The sequence below is a fragment of the Pipistrellus hanaki genome (assembly GCF_964339955.1).
Source record: "Pipistrellus hanaki genome assembly, chromosome: 14".
NCBI classification, from domain to species: Eukaryota; Metazoa; Chordata; class Mammalia; order Chiroptera; family Vespertilionidae; genus Pipistrellus; species Pipistrellus hanaki.
In genome coordinates this window covers 53,003,624-53,021,078 of record NC_140516.1, presented here as the reverse complement: position 1 = coordinate 53,021,078, position 17,455 = coordinate 53,003,624, and the positions used below count along the sequence as shown (strand labels likewise).

The following is a 17,455-nucleotide window of genomic DNA, read 5'->3' as shown; positions in this document are numbered from 1 at the left end:
TTTTTTTTTTTTTTTTTTTTTTATTGTTTCTTTCTTTATTTATTTATTTATTTATTTATTTTTTTTTTTTAAATCAATCTTTATTGTTCATATTATTACAAAGGTTCCTCATTTCTTCCTCCCTCCACCAGGTTCCCACCCCACCCTCTGCCCCCTCCCCATCCCCCATTGTCCTCATCCATAGGTGCACAGTTTATGTTCAGTCTCTTCCTCCCTCCCTTTCCCCGATAGTAAATCCCTTTTCAGATAGTAAATCTGTTACTTAGCATTTTCTCATATCAATAATACCTCCACATGCCCAATGATACACTTCACACAAAAGACATTTTCAAATAGGTCAACCAGCCTCATCCAAGCCCCACCCAAGGCACTCACAGATCAACACCCCAGCGCTATACTAACTCAACACATCCAGATCTAAGCCTTCATCACTTGATTCAGCAGACCCTCAAGTTCCCGCAAAAGTTTCCAGCCATGTCTGAGAGGCAGCCGTGGGCAGGTACAGGCGAGGAGCAAGCTGTTTCGGGCCTGGCTGCTCCGGGCCTGGCCTCTGTTGCTCTGGTTCGTTCCACAACCAGCTGCTCCGGGTCTGGCCACTGCCGCTCCCGACCTAGTTGCTCTGGACTTGGCTGTTGCTGCTACAGGCCTGGCCGCACCCGACCCGGCTGCTCTGGGACCGGTTGCTCCGGTCCCGGCCGCTCCGGGCCTGGCCGCTCCCAGCCTGTCAGCCGCTGCTCCGGGCCTGGCCGCTCCCAGCCTGGCAGCCGCTTCTCCAGGCCTGGCCACTCCCAGCCTGGCAGCCACTGCTCCGGGCCTGGCCGCACCAGACCCGGCTGCTCCGGGCCTGGCCGCTCCCAGCCTGGCAGCCGCTGCTCCGGGCCTGGCCGCTCCCAGCCTGGCAGCCACTGCTCCTGGCCTGGCCGCACCAGACCCGGCTGCTCCGGGCCTGGCCGCTCCCAGCCTGGCAGCCGCTGCTCCTGGCCTGGCCGCACCAGACCCGGCTGCTCCGGGCCTGGCCGCTCCCAGCCTGGCAGCCGCTGCTCCTGGCCTGGCCGCACCAGACCCGGCTGCTCCGGGCCTGGCCGCTCCCAGCCTGGCAGCTGCTGCTCCGGACCTGGCCGCTCCCAGCCTGGCAGCCGCTGCTCCTGGCCTGGCCGCACCAGACCCGGCTGCTCCGGGCCTGGCCGCTCCCAGCCTGGCAGCTGCTGCTCCGGGCCTGGCCGCACCTGACCCGGCTGCTCCGGGCCTGGCCGCTCCCAGCCTGGCAGCTGCTGCTCCGGACCTGGCCGCTCCCAGCCTGGCAGCCGCTGCTCCTGGCCTGGCCGCACCAGACCCGGCTGCTCCGGGCCTGGCCGCTCCCAGCCTGGCAGCTGCTGCTCCGGACCTGGCCGCTCCCAGCCTGGCAGCCGCTGCTCCTGGCCTGGCCGCACCAGACCCGGCTGCTCCGGGCCTGGCCGCTCCCAGCCTGGCAGCTGCTGCTCCGGGCCTGGCCGCACCTGACCCGGCTGCTCCGGGCCTGGCCGCTCCCAGCCTGGCAGCTGCTGCTCCGGACCTGGCCGCTCCCAGCCTGGCAGCCGCTGCTCCTGGCCTGGCCGCACCAGACCCGGCTGCTCCGGGCCTGGCCGCTCCCAGCCTGGCAGCTGCTGCTCCGGGCCTGGCCGCACCAGACCCGGCTGCTCCGGGCCTGGTCGCTCCCAGCCTGGCAGTCGCTGCTCCGGGCCTGGCCGCACCAGACCCGGCTGCTCCGGGCCTGGCCGCTCCCAGCCTGGCAGCCGCTGCTCCGGGCCTGGCCGCACCAGACCCGGCTGCTCCGGACCTGGCCGCTCCCAGCCTGGCAGCTGCTGCTCCGGGCCTGGCCGCTCCTAGCCTGGCAGCCGCTGCTCCAGGCCTGGCCACACCAGACCCAGCTGCTCCGGGCCTGGCCGCTCCCAGCCTGGCCGCCGCTGCTCCGGGCCTGGCCGCACCCGACCCGGCTGCTCCAAGCCTGGCCGCTCCCAGCCTGGATGCTCCGTGCTTGGCTACTGCTGTTCTGGGCCTGGCTGCTCCCAACCCGGCTGCTCTGGACCGGGCTTCTCCGGGCCCAGCCACTCCGTGTCTGGGTGTTCCTGGACTGGCCACCCTGGGCTTGGCCGCCTCTGCCTCAGGCCTGGCTGCCACTGCCCCAGGTCTGGCTGCTCCAGTGCTGGCCGTTGATGCTCTTGTTCTGGCTGCTGCTGCTCTGGGGCCTGGCCACTGCTGCTCCGGGCCCAGCTGCCACTGCCTTGTGCCTGGCCACTCTAGGCCTGGTCGCCGCTGTTCCAACATTCTGTCCCTTTTTTCTCCTTTTTTTTTTCTTTTTTAAAAAAAAAACCAAAACGCATTTATGTTGCAATGTTGGCTGGTGCGTTGAGTTCTGACTTAGTCTTTGATTTTTCAAGATCTTCTTTGTATTCTTTCTTAAGTAATTTTACTATCATTTGCTCTCACTTGATTTCTTCACATTGAGAACTTCTTTGGTTTCTTCCTCCTTGTCCTGGGAGCTCAGCAGGTTGGCCTGTGGCACCCCTTTGTTCTCCGTGGGCTCCCGAGCTGCTCCAGCCTGTTGCCGGGGTCGGCGCCGCCCAGGAAGCAGCCCCCGTCCTTGGCTCCGTTGCCAGCGCTCAGCAGTCGAAGGCTCAGGGGCACCCCCCCCACTGGGGGCCCCGTCGCCCGGCTCCTTGCTGGCGCCCGGCTGGCCGGTGTCAGGCAGGGGCTCCTGCTCCTCGTGGCGTTCCTCCAGTCTGGAGCTTTCTTTCTCCCTCCCACTAGGGGAGTCCAGGATCAGAGTCAACAGACTGTCCTCTGCGCACAGTGTGCGCGACTCCGGGGGCTCGGCCTTTCGCCGCGCTCCCAAGACTCCACCTCACAGCTCCGTCTCCCCCTGCCCGAGCCTGGGTCCCCAGGGACTGGCCCAGACCTGGAGTTCGGGGCGGTCTGGACTGAGGCTCAGAGCTGCCGCCGTAGGCTTTGTTTCTTCCGGCTAGGGTAATCCAGCATCAGAGTCAACATTCAGTCCTCTGCGCGCCATGTGCGCGCGACTCCGGGGGCCCCGCATTTCGCCGTCCCCCGGGATTGTCTCCCCCTGCCGGAGCCTGGGTCCCCAGGGTCTGGCACATAACTTTGGGCTCAGCGCTGCCGGTTCGGGGGTTCAGCCCAGGCTGGGGGTTCTATTTCCTTCCTGCTAGGGAACGCCAGGCAGCACCCAGCCCTCTCCTCCTCTCCGGCTGCGACCTCTCCGCGCGCGCGTGTGTGCGAGCGCGCCGCATGTCTCCGTACCTTAGGCTTTTTTTCAGCTCCTCTGATTTTCCTTCTGGTTTTCTCCCTCCTTCCTATTGTAGAGTTTTCAGTCAGTCGACTACCTGTAGCTCTGGGCAATGTCCACTCTACATTTTAGTTGTATTCCCTTGAAATTGTTGTGAGCTGCTGCGGCTAGGTGTATACCCGAGCAGCCATCTTGGATCCTCTGCTTGGTCATTTTTAATAACTGTGTCAATGTCATACTCCAAGGACAAGCTCCTATCTAATTCCTAATTCAAGAGAGCAATGAAATTCTGTGGAAATGCACTGAGAATATTTTGAATTAGTGTTAGTATTCCGCCGCCGCCCCCCCCCCCGCCACACACACACATGTGTTCACTGTCCTGCAGTCGTGGTGCTTTGCTTTGTTCTCAGGCACCGTGTGTGGTGCATTGGAAGCTCACCAGCACCTTTATCTTTTGTCAAGGCTTCATAATAGGATTCCTGTTTTATCCCACGTTAATTTGTATTGAGATTAATAACGTGCTTCCATGGAAATGGAAAGTTCTTTACGAATTTGGTAAGGTATCTTTCCACTTGCTGTTTTTTTTAAAAAAAATATATATTATTGATTTTTTACAGAGAGGAAGGGAGAGGGACAGAGAGCTAGAAACATTGATGAGAGAGAAACATCCATCAGCTGCCTCCTGCATGCCCCCTACTGGGAATGTGCCTGAAACCAAGGCACATGTTCTTGACTGGAATCAAACCTGAGACCCTTGAGTCCTCAGGTGGGCGCTCTATCCACTGGGCCACACGGCCTCCACTTGTTTAATGTTTTGTTTTAGCACGTTTTTGTTCAAAATCATTCGCTTCAAATTTTACTGAAGTTTTAATAATTCTTAATGGGTGTAAGAAAGACTTGAGAGATCCTGGAATCAGAATATTGCTAACTTGCACTTAACATTGAAAGTGGTTGTAATTGCTCTGAATTGTCTCAGAGCTGCCCAGTGGGGAAGGTACAGCCTTTGGTTTGATTGGCCTTTGAAAAGGCAGCGTACAGGGCCGGGCGCCCAGTGCCAAAGAAGAGCCTGTCTCTGGCTCCTCTCTGGATGACCGGTCTCCCCTCCTCCCCCCCATTCTTATCCCCCTGACCCCCGCGAGCGTGATGCACACTGATGGGAAGGTAAGTGCCGGTGGCTGGCGAGGCAGTCCGTCCTGGAAAGAAAGTGAAGGGAGGGAACCCAGGGGTTTTACTTGGCTCGTAGGCTGTTTGAAGGGCGTGCAGGACCCGGGGCCACAGAGGAGGAGCTCGGAGTGAGTGCTGCAGGCCCCTGCTCTCAAGAAGCCAGAACTGAGCCTGTCTGTCTCGGTGCCGTTTCAGGGGTGGTGGAGGGCGACCTGGCTGCCATAGAAGCCTACAAGTCATCGGGCGGCGACATCGCCCGGCAGCTCTCCGCGGACGAGGTGCGCCTGCTCAACCGCCCTTCCGCCTTCGACGTTGGCTACACGCTGGTGCACCTGGCCATCCGCTTCCAGAGGCAGGACATGCTCGCCATCCTGCTCACCGAGGTGAGTGCGTGCAGCACACCCTCCTCTGCGGACAGAAACGTGTTCTTGTTTTCTTCCCCCTCTGCTGTGTGTGCTTTTGTCCAGTACTGAGTTATAATGTGACTTAGAAGCTGGGATGTATCTGTTATTCACTCCACTAATATTTATTGAGTACCTACCATGTTCCAGGCACCGCTAAAAAAGGGTATGACTGTGTGCACGTTTACAGTACTCACTGAAAAAATCCAATGTAAGTGGACCCACGCATTTCAAACCTGTGTTGTTGAAGGTTCAACCGTATATTGAAATATAGCTCTCACAATGCTAAATCAAATTTGTGATATATAAAAAAATGCCTTTTAAATTTAGGCAGAAGGTTAGTAAAAATGGAGGATTTAAATTTAATTAAAATTGCTATTCAAGTTCATGGGCCCTTGCCAAGTTCACTGGCCCGAAGTTAGGGCTGCTGGCCTACGGAGATGGCTGAGTCCTGTGGTGGAAGAGGCCAGAGGTGGGGCAGGCGCAGGGACGGGCAGGCCTGGAGCCACTCCAACCGTTGGCAGTATTCCTGTTTTAGTCCAAGTCGTGTTCTGGAAAAATTTCCCCAGGTTTTTGGAAAGGGGCTGAAGGTTAGCTGATTGGAATAAGCTAATTTTGAATTTTCTTTTGGGATCCATTTAACACTGGTGTGAAACAGGCAATAATATTCTGAACATATTTAATATTCGGTTTTATATAATTCATTGTCACGTCAAGATTCGGTTCCTGGAGTGAAGATGTGAGAATTTCATCACATCAGGTGAGTGGGACCCAATCTGTGGAGAGTTTCAGATGGCACCCTGGAGGCTGTGGGGGAGATGCACTGAAACATTTACTCCCGGAAGGGCAGTCCCAGTGGAGTTCCCTCCACGTTACGTGGGTGACGTGACCCATAAAACTGACTCTGGGCGGCTTTAGAAGATTGGCTCCAGACCCCTGCCTGGGAGCCTCCCTTAGGGAGGCCACCCCGGACTCAGCATTACCCCCTGCCCAGCCTCAGCCTGACCCACGTTCTCTGCATGCAAGGAGCCCAACTTCAATGGGAATCAGACCTTCCGTCATTTGCTGCTGTTGGTCATTTATTTATTTATTTTTTTTTAAAGGAATTTTCACTTCTCTTAACAGAGAAGAAGGGAGACGAATAGAGAGTTAGAAACATCGATGAGAGAGAAATGTTGATCAGCTGCCTCCTGCATGGCCTCTACTGGGGAAGTGCCCACAACCAAGGTACATGCCCTTGACTGGAATGGAACCTGGGACCCTTCAGTCTGCAGGCTGACGCTCTATCCACTGAGCAACACTGCTCAGGGCTGCTGTTGGTTATTTAAAAGGAGATGGGAACCTTTCCTGGCCGCTCTGCGGTGCGCACTGCCCAGCGCTCCTGTCCTGAGGGCAGGGCTCCCGGCGTCTGCCCACGCCCGTCCCACATACGGAGAAGCCAGAGCTTTGGTAAAAATCCAGGATCATAAAAACGGGAGGGGTTTGCAGTCAGCAGGAACTAACCCGTTAGAAATAGCGCCTTTTGCCGAAACCGGTGTGGCTCAGTGGTAGAGTGTCGGTCTGCGGACTGAAAGGTCCCAGGTTCGATTCCGGTCAGGGGCATGTGCATTGGTTGCGGGCACATCCCTGGGGGGAGGTGTGCAGGAGGCAGCTGGTCGATGTTTCTCTCTCATCGACATTTCTAGCTCTCTATCTCTCTCCCTTTCTCTCTGTAAAAAATCAATAAAATATATATATAAAAAATTAAAAAAAAAGAAAGAAAAGAAATAGCGCCTTTTCTTTTTCCAGGTGAGGGTACTTGAAGTACTCTCAGCAGAGCAGAGGGAATGCTGCTGCTTTCCCCCAGGAGCTGGGATTCCCCGTTTTTAAGAGTTTTTATTGGGGCCTGATGGTTAGTCGTATGCAGGCTGTGCACTGTCCTCCCTCCTCCTAGGATGAGCCTTTGGGAACAGCAGCGTTTACATACGTTTTCATATGTGCCTCTTTGTATGTTTCCTTTGGAGTAAATTCTTAGGGATTGCTGAGCCAGAGGCTAACTGGCTCTTTTCCTGGAACGATGTACTGGTGCACTGTAAGGAAATGATACCATACCCAATGCAGTTTAAAGTAAAAAAAAAAAAAAAAACACAACTGAAAACCCACACAGAATGCCACAGCGTTCCTGGGCCTGCTGGTAACGCCTGCACACGGTGTCCCGGCCCCTGCTGGCACGGGGTGCGAGGCCCGTGTCTTTTGTGTTGCAGGTGTCCCAGCAAGCAGCCAAGTGCATCCCCGCCATGGTGTGCCCCGAGCTGACGGAGCAGATCCGGCGGGAGATCGCCGCCTCGCTGCACCAGCGGAAGGGGGACTTCGCCTGCTACTTCCTCACCGACCTCGTCACGTTCACGCTGCCGGCAGGTGACGCCACCTCTCCTGGGAAGGACGTTTCCGCTTGTTACAGCGGCTTCTCTGAGGCCGATCGCGGTTCTGTTAGGAAGCCGTTCTGTGTGCGCCTGGCAGGACTGGGCTCCCCTGTGTGTACGGAAGTGACCAGTGACCTCCGGGGCCCGGGAGGACAGCCGCTGTGACTGGCTGCTCGTGGGCCTCAGACATTTTAAAAACCTGCCTAGCCCATTGGTTTTTCCCTTTGGTTTTATTTTAAGTATTGTCATTTTCCTTTGTTTTTCTTCTTTTCGTGCCTAATACTTTGAAACTAAGAGTTAAGTTGTTTGCCTAGCCGGTTTGACTCAGTGGATAGATACAGTGTCAGCCTGCAGACTGTAGGTCCCAGGTTCCATTCCGGCCCAGGGCACATACTTGGGTTGCCGGCTCAATCCCCAGTGTGGGCGTGCAGGAGGCAGCCAATCAGTGATTCTCTCTCATCATTGATATTTCTCTCTCCCTTCCTCTCTGAAACCAATAAAAACATATTAAAAAAAAAAAAAGATCAAGTTGTTTGAATCAAAGATACTGGCATTCTTTTGAAAGGATCATTGACTTTCTTTACTCGTTGCATTTGTTTCTACTGTATCTTTAAAGCAGCAACTTGTCATTTTTCATTCAGTGATAATTGGGAAATGCCTGAGATGTTGTTAGTTGGCATGGGTGCACCCTACTCCAAAAGTTTCTTCCTTCTGAGTGTTTTCAGCTTTTATATCTAGATGTGAACAGGAGCATTTACAAATGGTAGGAGATAATAACTAAGCCTTTTAAAAAGAATGTTTTATTGATTTTTTAGAGTGAGAGAAAGGGTGAGGGAGAGAGAGAGAGAGAAACATCAATAATGAGGGAAAAACAATGATTGGCTGCCTCCTGCACACCCCCTCCTGGGGATTGAGCCCACAATGTGGGCATGAGCCCTGAGAATCAAACCCCTTGGTTCATGGGTCCCTCAACCACTGAGCCACACTGTGTTAGGGCTGGGTTAGTAACTTTTATAAGAGGATTCTAGAGTCTGAAAAATTAACAGGCCTGCACAGAGATTGAGAATGTTGGAAGAGAATAGATATAACTTTGTGTCATTAATTATTACTATTATTTGAATATCAGATAGCCTTATTATTTTTTGTCCTTTTATTTCATGTTTATTGAGCTATGATTGCCATGAAATGAACAGGTATTTAAAGAGGCAGCTCGGATGTGAGCCTGTGCAGACGTCCTCAGACGCCTTCTCTTTGCAGATATCGAAGACCTGCCTCCGACAGTCCAGGAGAAGGTGTTTGACGAGGTGCTGGACCGAGACGTGCAGAAAGGTGGGCGTGGTGCGGGGACCTCGCCTGGGTTTCAGGAAACCGCCCTTTGTTTTGTGCTTTACTGGCAGCTGGTTTCAGAGTTCAGTGTGGCCTACTCGTTTTATGTTCACCTGAAGCTAAAAGTGTAGAAGGCGTAGGAGAGCGCCGTGGGCGTGTGGAAACGCTCTGCTGTGGGGTTTCCGCCCTTCGCTGTGATCCTGACCAGGCCGCGGTGTGAAAGGTGCTGAACCGGCCCGTTGCTGCTTATTCCACACCGACCTTAGGAAATAAACTTTAAATACAGACCTTAATCAGTCAACACATGATCTAGAGCCACAAGCAGTGTGGGCTATTCAGAGGGTAAATAGTCCATCTGACAGGTTTGTTAGGGGTTTATTGTAGATGACACTGAACCACGAGCACCTGGAGAAGCTGCTCTGCCTCCATCCCGTGGCTCTGCTCGTGCGTGTGGAACGAACGTGCTTCTCCCTCCCTCGCTAGAGCTCGAGGAGGAGTCTCCGATCATAAACTGGTCCCTGGAGCTGGCCACGCGCCTGGACAGCCGGCTCTATGCCCTCTGGAACCGGACGGCGGGGGACTGCCTGCTGGACTCGGTGCTGCAGGCGACCTGGGGCATCTACGACAAGGACTCGGTGCTGCGGAAGGCCCTGCACGACAGCCTGCACGACTGCTCCCACTGGTGAGCCCGCCCGGCCGGCTCCGGGCGCTCCGCCGGAGGAGGACGCTGGTGCAGGGAGGCGGGCCACCTCGGTGCTCTGCCTTCCCGCCGAGCGTTAGCGTGGAAATTCCTGAGGGTGTGGGAGGAGCCGTATGCACGATACCGTCTTCGCTCCTGTGTAGGTGGTTACGGTTTCCTTCCTTTAAAAGAGAGCTGACGTCATATTGTGCGTTCTTTTTCTTCTGAGGCAGGAGTTTGGAGACCAGGTTTTGTGTTGTACACGGCATCTGGTAAAACACAGGCCTGAGCTCAACCTGGAGGTCCCCCGCTGAGGGGTCAGGCGCTGGAAACCATGACTCAGGCTGTTTTCGAGATTTTGCACGTACAGTGTCAGTCAGTTGTAAATGAGAAAACGGGCTGAGGCTAAATTAAACTTACACTGTCGAAGGTAGTAAGTAGTAAGCGTCATTTGAAAATGTGTCCTCTTTTCCCTACCTCAGTATAAACATGAGCTTTTTCCCTCACACACCCCAGTGCCAGTGGCTACTCCACACACCTTCACTGCCTCGTCTCTCTGTGTGCTTCCTGAGCCGCACTCCGGTACGCAGGGTGACATGGAGGCCATTCGACTAACTCCACGGGAGGTGTGGCGGTCTCCTTGGGGAGTCTCGGTGCCGGCAGGGGCTGACAGGCAGGAAGTGTGCGGGAGCACGGCGGAGGGGACACCTCGCTGTGAGAGCACAGGGGCAGCGTGATTCCTGAGCGGAACCGCAGCTGCGGGCACAACGCCACGGTGGCACCTGCGGGCGGGAACAGCCGTGCACCCAGGGGACGTGTGACGGCCCGAAAGGGTGTCCTTCAGAGTAGTGGTCTCCCTTTACCTTCTCTGTGGCTTTGCTGTTTGATGCTCTTTATTAGCTCAGAGCTTCTGATTTGTAGACAGACCTTCTAAAGAATGCTCAGCTTTTCTTGTGAGGCAGGAGTCCGGCAGCAAACTCTGGTTTTGTCTGGGAAAGTCTTTGGCTCTTCCCTCCTGAAGGAGCCTGTGCAGACGTCCTCAGACGCCTTCTCTTTGCAGATGCCGAAGACTGGCCTCCGACGAGAACTGCACGGGATGAGTTCTAGGTGGTGTTTTTTCCTCCAAACTTTAAAAACATTCCTTGTAACTGTCCCGGCGTTTTCCTCTTGGTGTCTCTGAGCCTCGGGGATGTGTGATGTGGACGGGCAGTGGGGGGAATTCTGTCTTTAGTGTCTCGGTATTTCTGTCCCCGCCTCTCCGTTATTTCCATGAGGCTGCAGATCACAGTGTCTGTACCCTCAGTTGTTTGGAATTCTCTTTTTCTTCTCTCCATTTGCGTTCTCTTTCTTTCCCCTTCTGGAAGTTTCTGTCGTCATGCCCTCTAGCTGAGGGTGTCAGCCCCTCAGAGGCATTCTTCATTCTGACTGGGGTTTCTCATCTCTGGCATTTCCATCTCTGTTTACATTGCCATCTGTTCCTGCATGCGCGCCCTGCTGCCCACGGGAGCCCTGAGCGTATGAGCCGTAGTTGTTTTAAATTTAAAAGTAACACCTGGAAGCAGCTTTCCTGTTCTGTCTAAGGACTTTACGGGTCTAGCTTTACATGTGGTGTTTCTGATCTGATTGGGGGTGTGCGGTTTAAAACCACGAGCTTTGCCTGCGGCTGTCTGATGGTGCCGGCGTCATTGAGGGAAGAGATTCTGGTTTTCCCATTTAATTGCCCTGGACTGTTGTTGACCATCATCTGACCACAAAGCCAGGTTGTCTCTGAGCTGTTTCCTCCGGTGGCCTGTCTGAGGAGGAGGAGCTGGTGGCTAGCTTCAAGCTGTGCTGTTTCCCACTGTGTCCGTGCTGTTCGTGCGGTGTTCTTTCTGCTGTGCCGAGTCCTCTGGTTTCCATATAAACGTGAGGATCCGTGTTACCCATTCCGCCAAACCCTCCTCCGGGCCTGGATCGGATTGCCTCACCCCTGGGGGGAGTTGTGGAGCGCCATCAGGGCGGGTATGAGTCCATGGACGTGGAGTGGGGTTTTGAATGTTAAACCACACTCGCGTCGCCGTCCCTGGACTTAGTTTGGTTGTCTGTTCTTAACGAGCTGGTATTTCAGTGTTTATGTTTTTGTGTGTGGGCAGGATTATTTGAACTTTCTTGTCCTACAGTCTTCTTTGAGGAGTTTTGACTACCCCATCATCACTTAATTTCATGCAGATTTAGCCATCTCATTTTTATTATAAAATGATTCTGGGACCTAACCAATTACTTTCCAACTGTGCGCATCTTTTGGTTTGTAGCAACTTCCTATGTTTTTATATTTCTCCTTGAACTTTTCAAAGCAATGTATTTGTTATTGGTGCATTCAAACATACTTTTGCATTTCTTAGGTATTTTAAAAGAGGGATATCCATATTTTATTTTTAAGACACTTGACATTTAAACTTACACTCCTGGTAAAAACCCACCTTGATTACCTGGAGTAGAGAATTCTTTCTAACCAACCAAGTGTTCGACCTGTCCCATCTGTTTGGGGCGGTTTAGAAAATCTAAGCTACAGGCACTTCCTGTCTAGAGTCCCAGGCAGCGCCTGTGGAGAAATGGTGACCTGCTTTGTGTGTGTGACTGATGCTTTCTCTGTCACTTGGAGTTCACACACGTACAAGAACGGGCCTGGGTTTTTAGCTCTTTACTAGTGGCCTGGTGCACAAATGCGTGCACCAGTGGTGTCCCTCGGCCTGGCCTGCGGCATCGGGCCAAAATGGGCTCTCTGACATCCCCAGGTTGTGAGAGGGCACAGGCCAGGCCGAGGGACCCCACCAGTGCATGATTGGGACCAGGGAGGATTGTGGGAGGTTGGCCAGCTGGAGAGGAACCATGGGAGGCTCCAGTGCGTGTCTGGCCCATCTCTCAGTCCTGATCAGCCAGATCCCATGAACAAGCTAACCTACCAGTTGGAGCGTCTGCCCCCTGGTGGTTACTGCACGTCATAGTGATCAGTTGAGTGGCCTTAGATCATTAGCATGTTATGCTTTGATTGGTTGAACAGACATCTGGACGACCAGACACTTAGCATATTAGGCTTTTATTATATAGGATGAGAGAGAGAAAGGTGATGGGATAGGTTCAATGTCTGTCCTTACTTCAGAGGTCTTAGCGGGCTCGTTTTGTAAGACAATGAGTCACAATTTGAGCCTAATTGTATCTTGTTTTGCTTAATTTTATACTTGATGTAAAGAACAATAGATTCTGTTTTTAGTAATTCAGTCTACCAATGACCCAGTTTGATTTTCAATCTTCTTAATTTATTAGGCTGAAGTATTTAAGGGGCATTAAATATAAAGAAGGAATTGTTTCTGTGTGTGTGTGTAAGGACCGTGTGTTTAATAGATAATCTTAGAGAAATAATTCTGTTTAGCACAAGAAATCTCAGCGAAGTGGCATTGATGTTCTCAGGGACACGAGGTGTTTCCTGCTGTTGTCAGCGACCAGGCGGGAACTCCAGGTGCCCACGCAGAGGCATGTCTGATTGGACTCAGGGTCTCGGATGGTTTTGAGTGTTTTTTGCTTTGGTTTTGTTTAATTTGTGGACCGGTAGTAGACAATTGAGGTGAGCTGTTCTCATCACTGACAGAAGTTTTGGAGGTCGTGAGCCACGTTATGGGTGAGGATGTGTTAAAAGATGGCTGCTAGCAGAGTGGAAGCATTTTTAATTTGAAAAATATATTGCAAGCCAGGTGAACTGAATAAAAGGGGTAATCTTTTCACTCTAGACATTAAATAAACAACAGGATATTAAACGTGGTGTTTATAGAGGCTTGTCTGTACTGTCTGCTTGTCCTAGGTTTTACACACGCTGGAAAGATTGGGAATCGTGGTATTCTCAGAGCTTTGGTTTGCACTTCTCCCTGCGGGAGGAACAGTGGCAAGAAGACTGGGCCTTCATCCTCTCTCTCGCCAGCCAGGTAAGAAGCTGAGCGCCCGCTGCCCGCGAGCAAGGCTGCGGCCTGACCCTGGGTGCTCAACTCTGGCCAGAGCCCCCGCGGGCGGTGACAGCTCCTCACCGGGGAGGAGCTGCGCCCCGGTGTGTGTGTGTGTGTGTGTGTGTGTGTACACTGTGTGTGTAAAAGTACTGCTCGTGTGTAAACACTGTAAGCACTGCACGTGTGTGTAAACACTGTGTGTGTGTGTGTAAACACTGAGCGTGTGTGTATGTACTGTGTGTGTAAGCACTGTGTGTGTGTGTGTGTGTGTGTGTGTAAGCACTGCGTGTGTTCAGGTTGCTTTTCACTTGTGTTTCCTCTCAGAAGGCGGCTCTGTGCCTGTCTTCCACGCCTGCTGGCGAGCTCCCATCCGTGTGTGAGGGGACCTCACTGGGCCATGGGCTGGCATGGCCACGCTTGGGCTGCGCTCTGGCCTTGAGATCTGGCTAAGATCTGGCCAAGCGGCCAGGAAGGCTCTTCCTGGGACGTGGCCACCGAGAAGGTGCCCAGACAAGAGTCCTCTCCCAGCAGCTGTTGGGGGAGCCGTAGGTGTGGCTGGTGGTCTGGAGGGGGCCTCCTGAGAACGAATGGTCGGAGTCGTGGTCGGGGTGTTGACAGTGAGTGTGTAACAGACAGCACGTCTCTCCCGGGCCTGTGGCCGCTCTGGGGGGCTGCCCGGAGGCAGCTGGAAGCGGGCCCCGGCTGTGGGACCTCGCTCCTGGGCACCGGCAGCCTGTTGGACTCGGGCGGGAGGTCAGGGGGCCTGCGCAGACGGCTGTGGGAGGACCCGGTGCAGCTTCAGCGGACAGATGGGCTTTTGAGAAGCGCGTGGCATCGAGTGTACCGGAGGCGCCGCGCTGTGTGACATCGGTGCCCGGGGGAGGGGAGGGTCAGTTCTAACGGGAAATGACGCTCCGTTTGGTCTGCGCAGCCGGGAGCAAGCCTGGAACAGACGCACATCTTCGTGCTCGCACACATCCTCAGGCGCCCGATCATCGTGTACGGCGTCAAGTACTACAAGAGCTTCCGGGGCGAGACGCTGGGGTACACGCGGTTCCAAGGTGAGTGGCCAGCGGGAGGCCCGCTCAGTGGTGAGCGCAGCACCTCGCAGCCACATCCTCACACCGCGTGCCTCTCTCCCCAGGTGTGTATTTGCCTTTGTTGTGGGAACAGAGTTTTTGCTGGAAAAGTCCGATTGCTCTGGGCTACACGAGGGGCCACTTCTCTGCTCTGGTTGCCATGGAAAACGATGGCTACGGTACCCGCGGCGCTGGTGCTAACCTGAACACCGACGACGACGTCACCATCACCTTCCTGCCTCTGGTGGACAGCGAGAGGAAGCTGCTGCACGTGCACTTCCTGTCCGCCCAGGAGGTGAGCGCCCTGCCTCCGCCGCACGTGCACGCCTTGGTCAGTGGCGGTGATGGCCGCTCTGGGCGCCGTCAGAGCTGCCCTCAGGCGTGCTGTGGGGACGGCGTGGAGCGGGGACGGGAGCCCTGCCCTCCCTCGGGCGGGTGAGGGGACCAGGCAGCGCACGGACACGGGGCTTCCGGTTTAGGAAGCTGGTGGGGGAAGTGACCCCGAGTCAGGAGCGGGAGGAGCCGGGCAGGAGGGCGGTCAGCGTGGCCTGAGCCTCCTCTCGCAGGATCGGTTCCGGAGACGGTGGCTGGGGCGTCACCAGGGTTTTCCCTCGCGGTGTCTGCATGTCCCTGCTGCTGCCTCCTGTGGCCACGGAGCTGGGCTTTCTTAGAAACGGAGGAGGCTGAAGCCACGTGCCTGTGGGCAGGGAACCAGCAGTCTGATCTGCGTTGTCTCCTTTCTCCCCTCCGCCCGGAAGCTGGGCAACGAGGAGCAGCAGGAGAGGCTGCTCCGCGAGTGGCTGGACTGCTGCGTGACCGAGGGCGGCGTGCTGGTGGCCATGCAGAAGAGCTCCCGGCGGCGCAGCCACCCCCTGGTCACGCACATGGTGGAGAAGTGGCTCGACCGCTACCGGCAGATCCGGCCTTGCACGTCCCTGTCTGACGGCGAGGAAGACGAAGACGACGAGGACGAGTGAGCAGCAGGGAGAGGAGACCAAGGTATCGCTCTGGTGATCCCAGCGAGTGCTGCTCCGGGCAGAGGCCTGGCCTGGGACCGCGCGGCCGCAGGACCCGCCCGGGGCTCTGACCACACCCAGTGGAGGTGGCGCGTCTGCGAGCGAGAACAGCTTCGCTCGGGCTGCGGCCTGTGACACCGTCTCATTCAGACAGAACTCTGCCTTCCGCCGTACCGTCTATAACGTAGCGCATGTGGTGTGAGAACTCGTGTATAGGACAGTCGTACCAGCATCCATGTCCCTGAGGAGTTTCAGCATGGGCACCTCCAAAGCACAGGCACATGACTTTGTTCCTTTGAGATGTTTTTAAGTAGAACCGGCATCCTCTTTCCATCCTAAAAGATTCATTTACATCGAGCCTCACTCGAGCTCCCTAGAGATCGCAAACTTTTTGTACAAATTGTCCACAGCAAAACATTAAAATAAAACACTTATTTTATTAATAATTTAGTTCCTGTTGTGCCCAATAAAACCCGATCTTTAAGGAACAAACTACAAGGAAAGAATTTTTATTGAATGAACTCCATGTGGACGCTGCTCCCTTGTTTGGGTTCCTCTCGTACGTGTGCTGTTCGTTTTGCTCCTGTAGCTGACCTGCCTGTTCCGTGTTTGGTATTTATTTGTGTGGAGGGCGCCCTGGACCAGGGTGCTTCTGCCCGACGCCAGGCAGCCTCCCGGGAGCGGCTCTTCGGGACGCAGGCAGAGGCGCGCTCACGCCTGCCCACTGGGTGCAGTGGACAGCGTGTGCTCGGCCCCCGTGGAGGCTCGGGTCCCGGTGTCTTGTACCATCAGCTCTGCTTGAAGCAAACTGTGTTAGAAGGCATGCCTTTGCCTCGCCCACGTGGGAACTCAGTTCAGTACAGAATAAAGATTTAAAACGCAGCAAGGTGGTCAGTGCATTGTCTTAATGAATTTTGCAGTGAGCAGTCTAGAGCCATTCTTATTTAAAGTTAAAATTATAATCTCAGGTAAGAAAGACTTCCTGTCAGGAGAATTTGACCATCAGGTTCCCCATCCATTCAGACGGGTCAGGATCTCAGACCGTCTCAGGCACAGACATGTCCCGACCAGTAGACGATTGAAGTGGCAGAGAATTCATAAAGCAGCCCCACAGCGCGTGCACACACACGTTTTCCTTCCTTCTGATGAAGAGGCTGTGAAAGCCTTAGGATATTTGCTTGTTTCCAAGTCCTGGTTATGATGCATCAGGACGTGTGAAGCTCGAACCATAAAGCCAGGAGCATGTCCTGGGCTGGTGTGATCGGTGCTTCGGCTCTTTCCCCCTGTGCCCAGGATGAAAGGACCTCTTGCTGCATGCAACAGGACTCCACAGAAAGACCGTCACCCCAACACACAAGATGGCCACCCCCATGTGGACACAAGATGGCTGGCATGGGATGGCCCAGGTCTGCAAGGGAGGGCAGTTGGGGGCGATCGGGTCAGCTGGCAGGGGAGTGGTTAGGGACAATCAGGCAGGCAGGAGAGTGGTTGGGAGCCACAGTCCTGGATTGTGAGAGAGATTAGAGAGTGCAGGCTGGGCTGAGGGACAGCCCCACCCCATGCACAAATTTCGTGCCTCTAGTATTACAGTGAAGGTGAATGTGTTATTCCGAGTGGTCAACCTTTTCTACAAACGGACTTTTTGTGGTTTTCACGTTGGTCAGTAATTGTTTTAGCAGCTGACACTGACTACTTAGCACTAACATCTCTAAACTCGCCCCACGTGAGCCAGGCTCACGGGGGGGGGGGGGGGGGGGGGGAGAGGGGGGGCAGTCCCGGGCACAGTGCTCTCAGCAGACTGCCTTCCCAGTCGCAGCAGAGCGCTGCTGGGGGTGAAAGCATGACCTTCGCTGCCTCGCTGCCTGGAGAGTCCCCGGAGGAGCCAGCGTGTGGCCAGCAGTCCTGCTTCCCGAGGTGCCTGCCCACCTCTGCTGTCAGCAGCGCCCTGCCTGTGGGGAGGACTGCCGTCCCAGGCCTGCGCTCCTTGGCCTCCCAGCAGGCTGGCTGGAAATGCCAGAATTTGGGGAGTTAGTGCCATGTTCAGCTCCTCAACAGCCTGTTGTTTTCCTGAGAGTGTGTCGTCCTTCCCTGAAGTGTGTGTGGCCAGGACTGCCGTGCGTGCGAGCCTGTGGGT

General features: G+C 54.8%; 1 protein-coding gene across 1 annotated transcript in view; it reads left to right on the top strand.

Annotated features, from left to right (window-relative positions):
• The window catches only part of ZRANB1 (zinc finger RANBP2-type containing 1), a 44,410-nt gene extending 28,211 nt beyond the window's left edge, over window positions 1-16,199 (top strand). The window contains exons 3-10 of the mRNA XM_084904471.1: window positions 4,640-4,827; window positions 7,089-7,242; window positions 8,505-8,576; window positions 9,057-9,255; window positions 13,088-13,208; window positions 14,158-14,287; window positions 14,371-14,600; window positions 15,064-16,199. Coding sequence (XP_084760597.1) covers window positions 4,640-4,827; window positions 7,089-7,242; window positions 8,505-8,576; window positions 9,057-9,255; window positions 13,088-13,208; window positions 14,158-14,287; window positions 14,371-14,600; window positions 15,064-15,282 — 1,313 coding nt within the window. The 3' untranslated portion in view covers window positions 15,283-16,199. The remainder of the gene's footprint in view (window positions 1-4,639; window positions 4,828-7,088; window positions 7,243-8,504; window positions 8,577-9,056; window positions 9,256-13,087; window positions 13,209-14,157; window positions 14,288-14,370; window positions 14,601-15,063) is intronic.
• The last annotated feature ends 1,256 nt before the right edge of the window (window positions 16,200-17,455 follow it).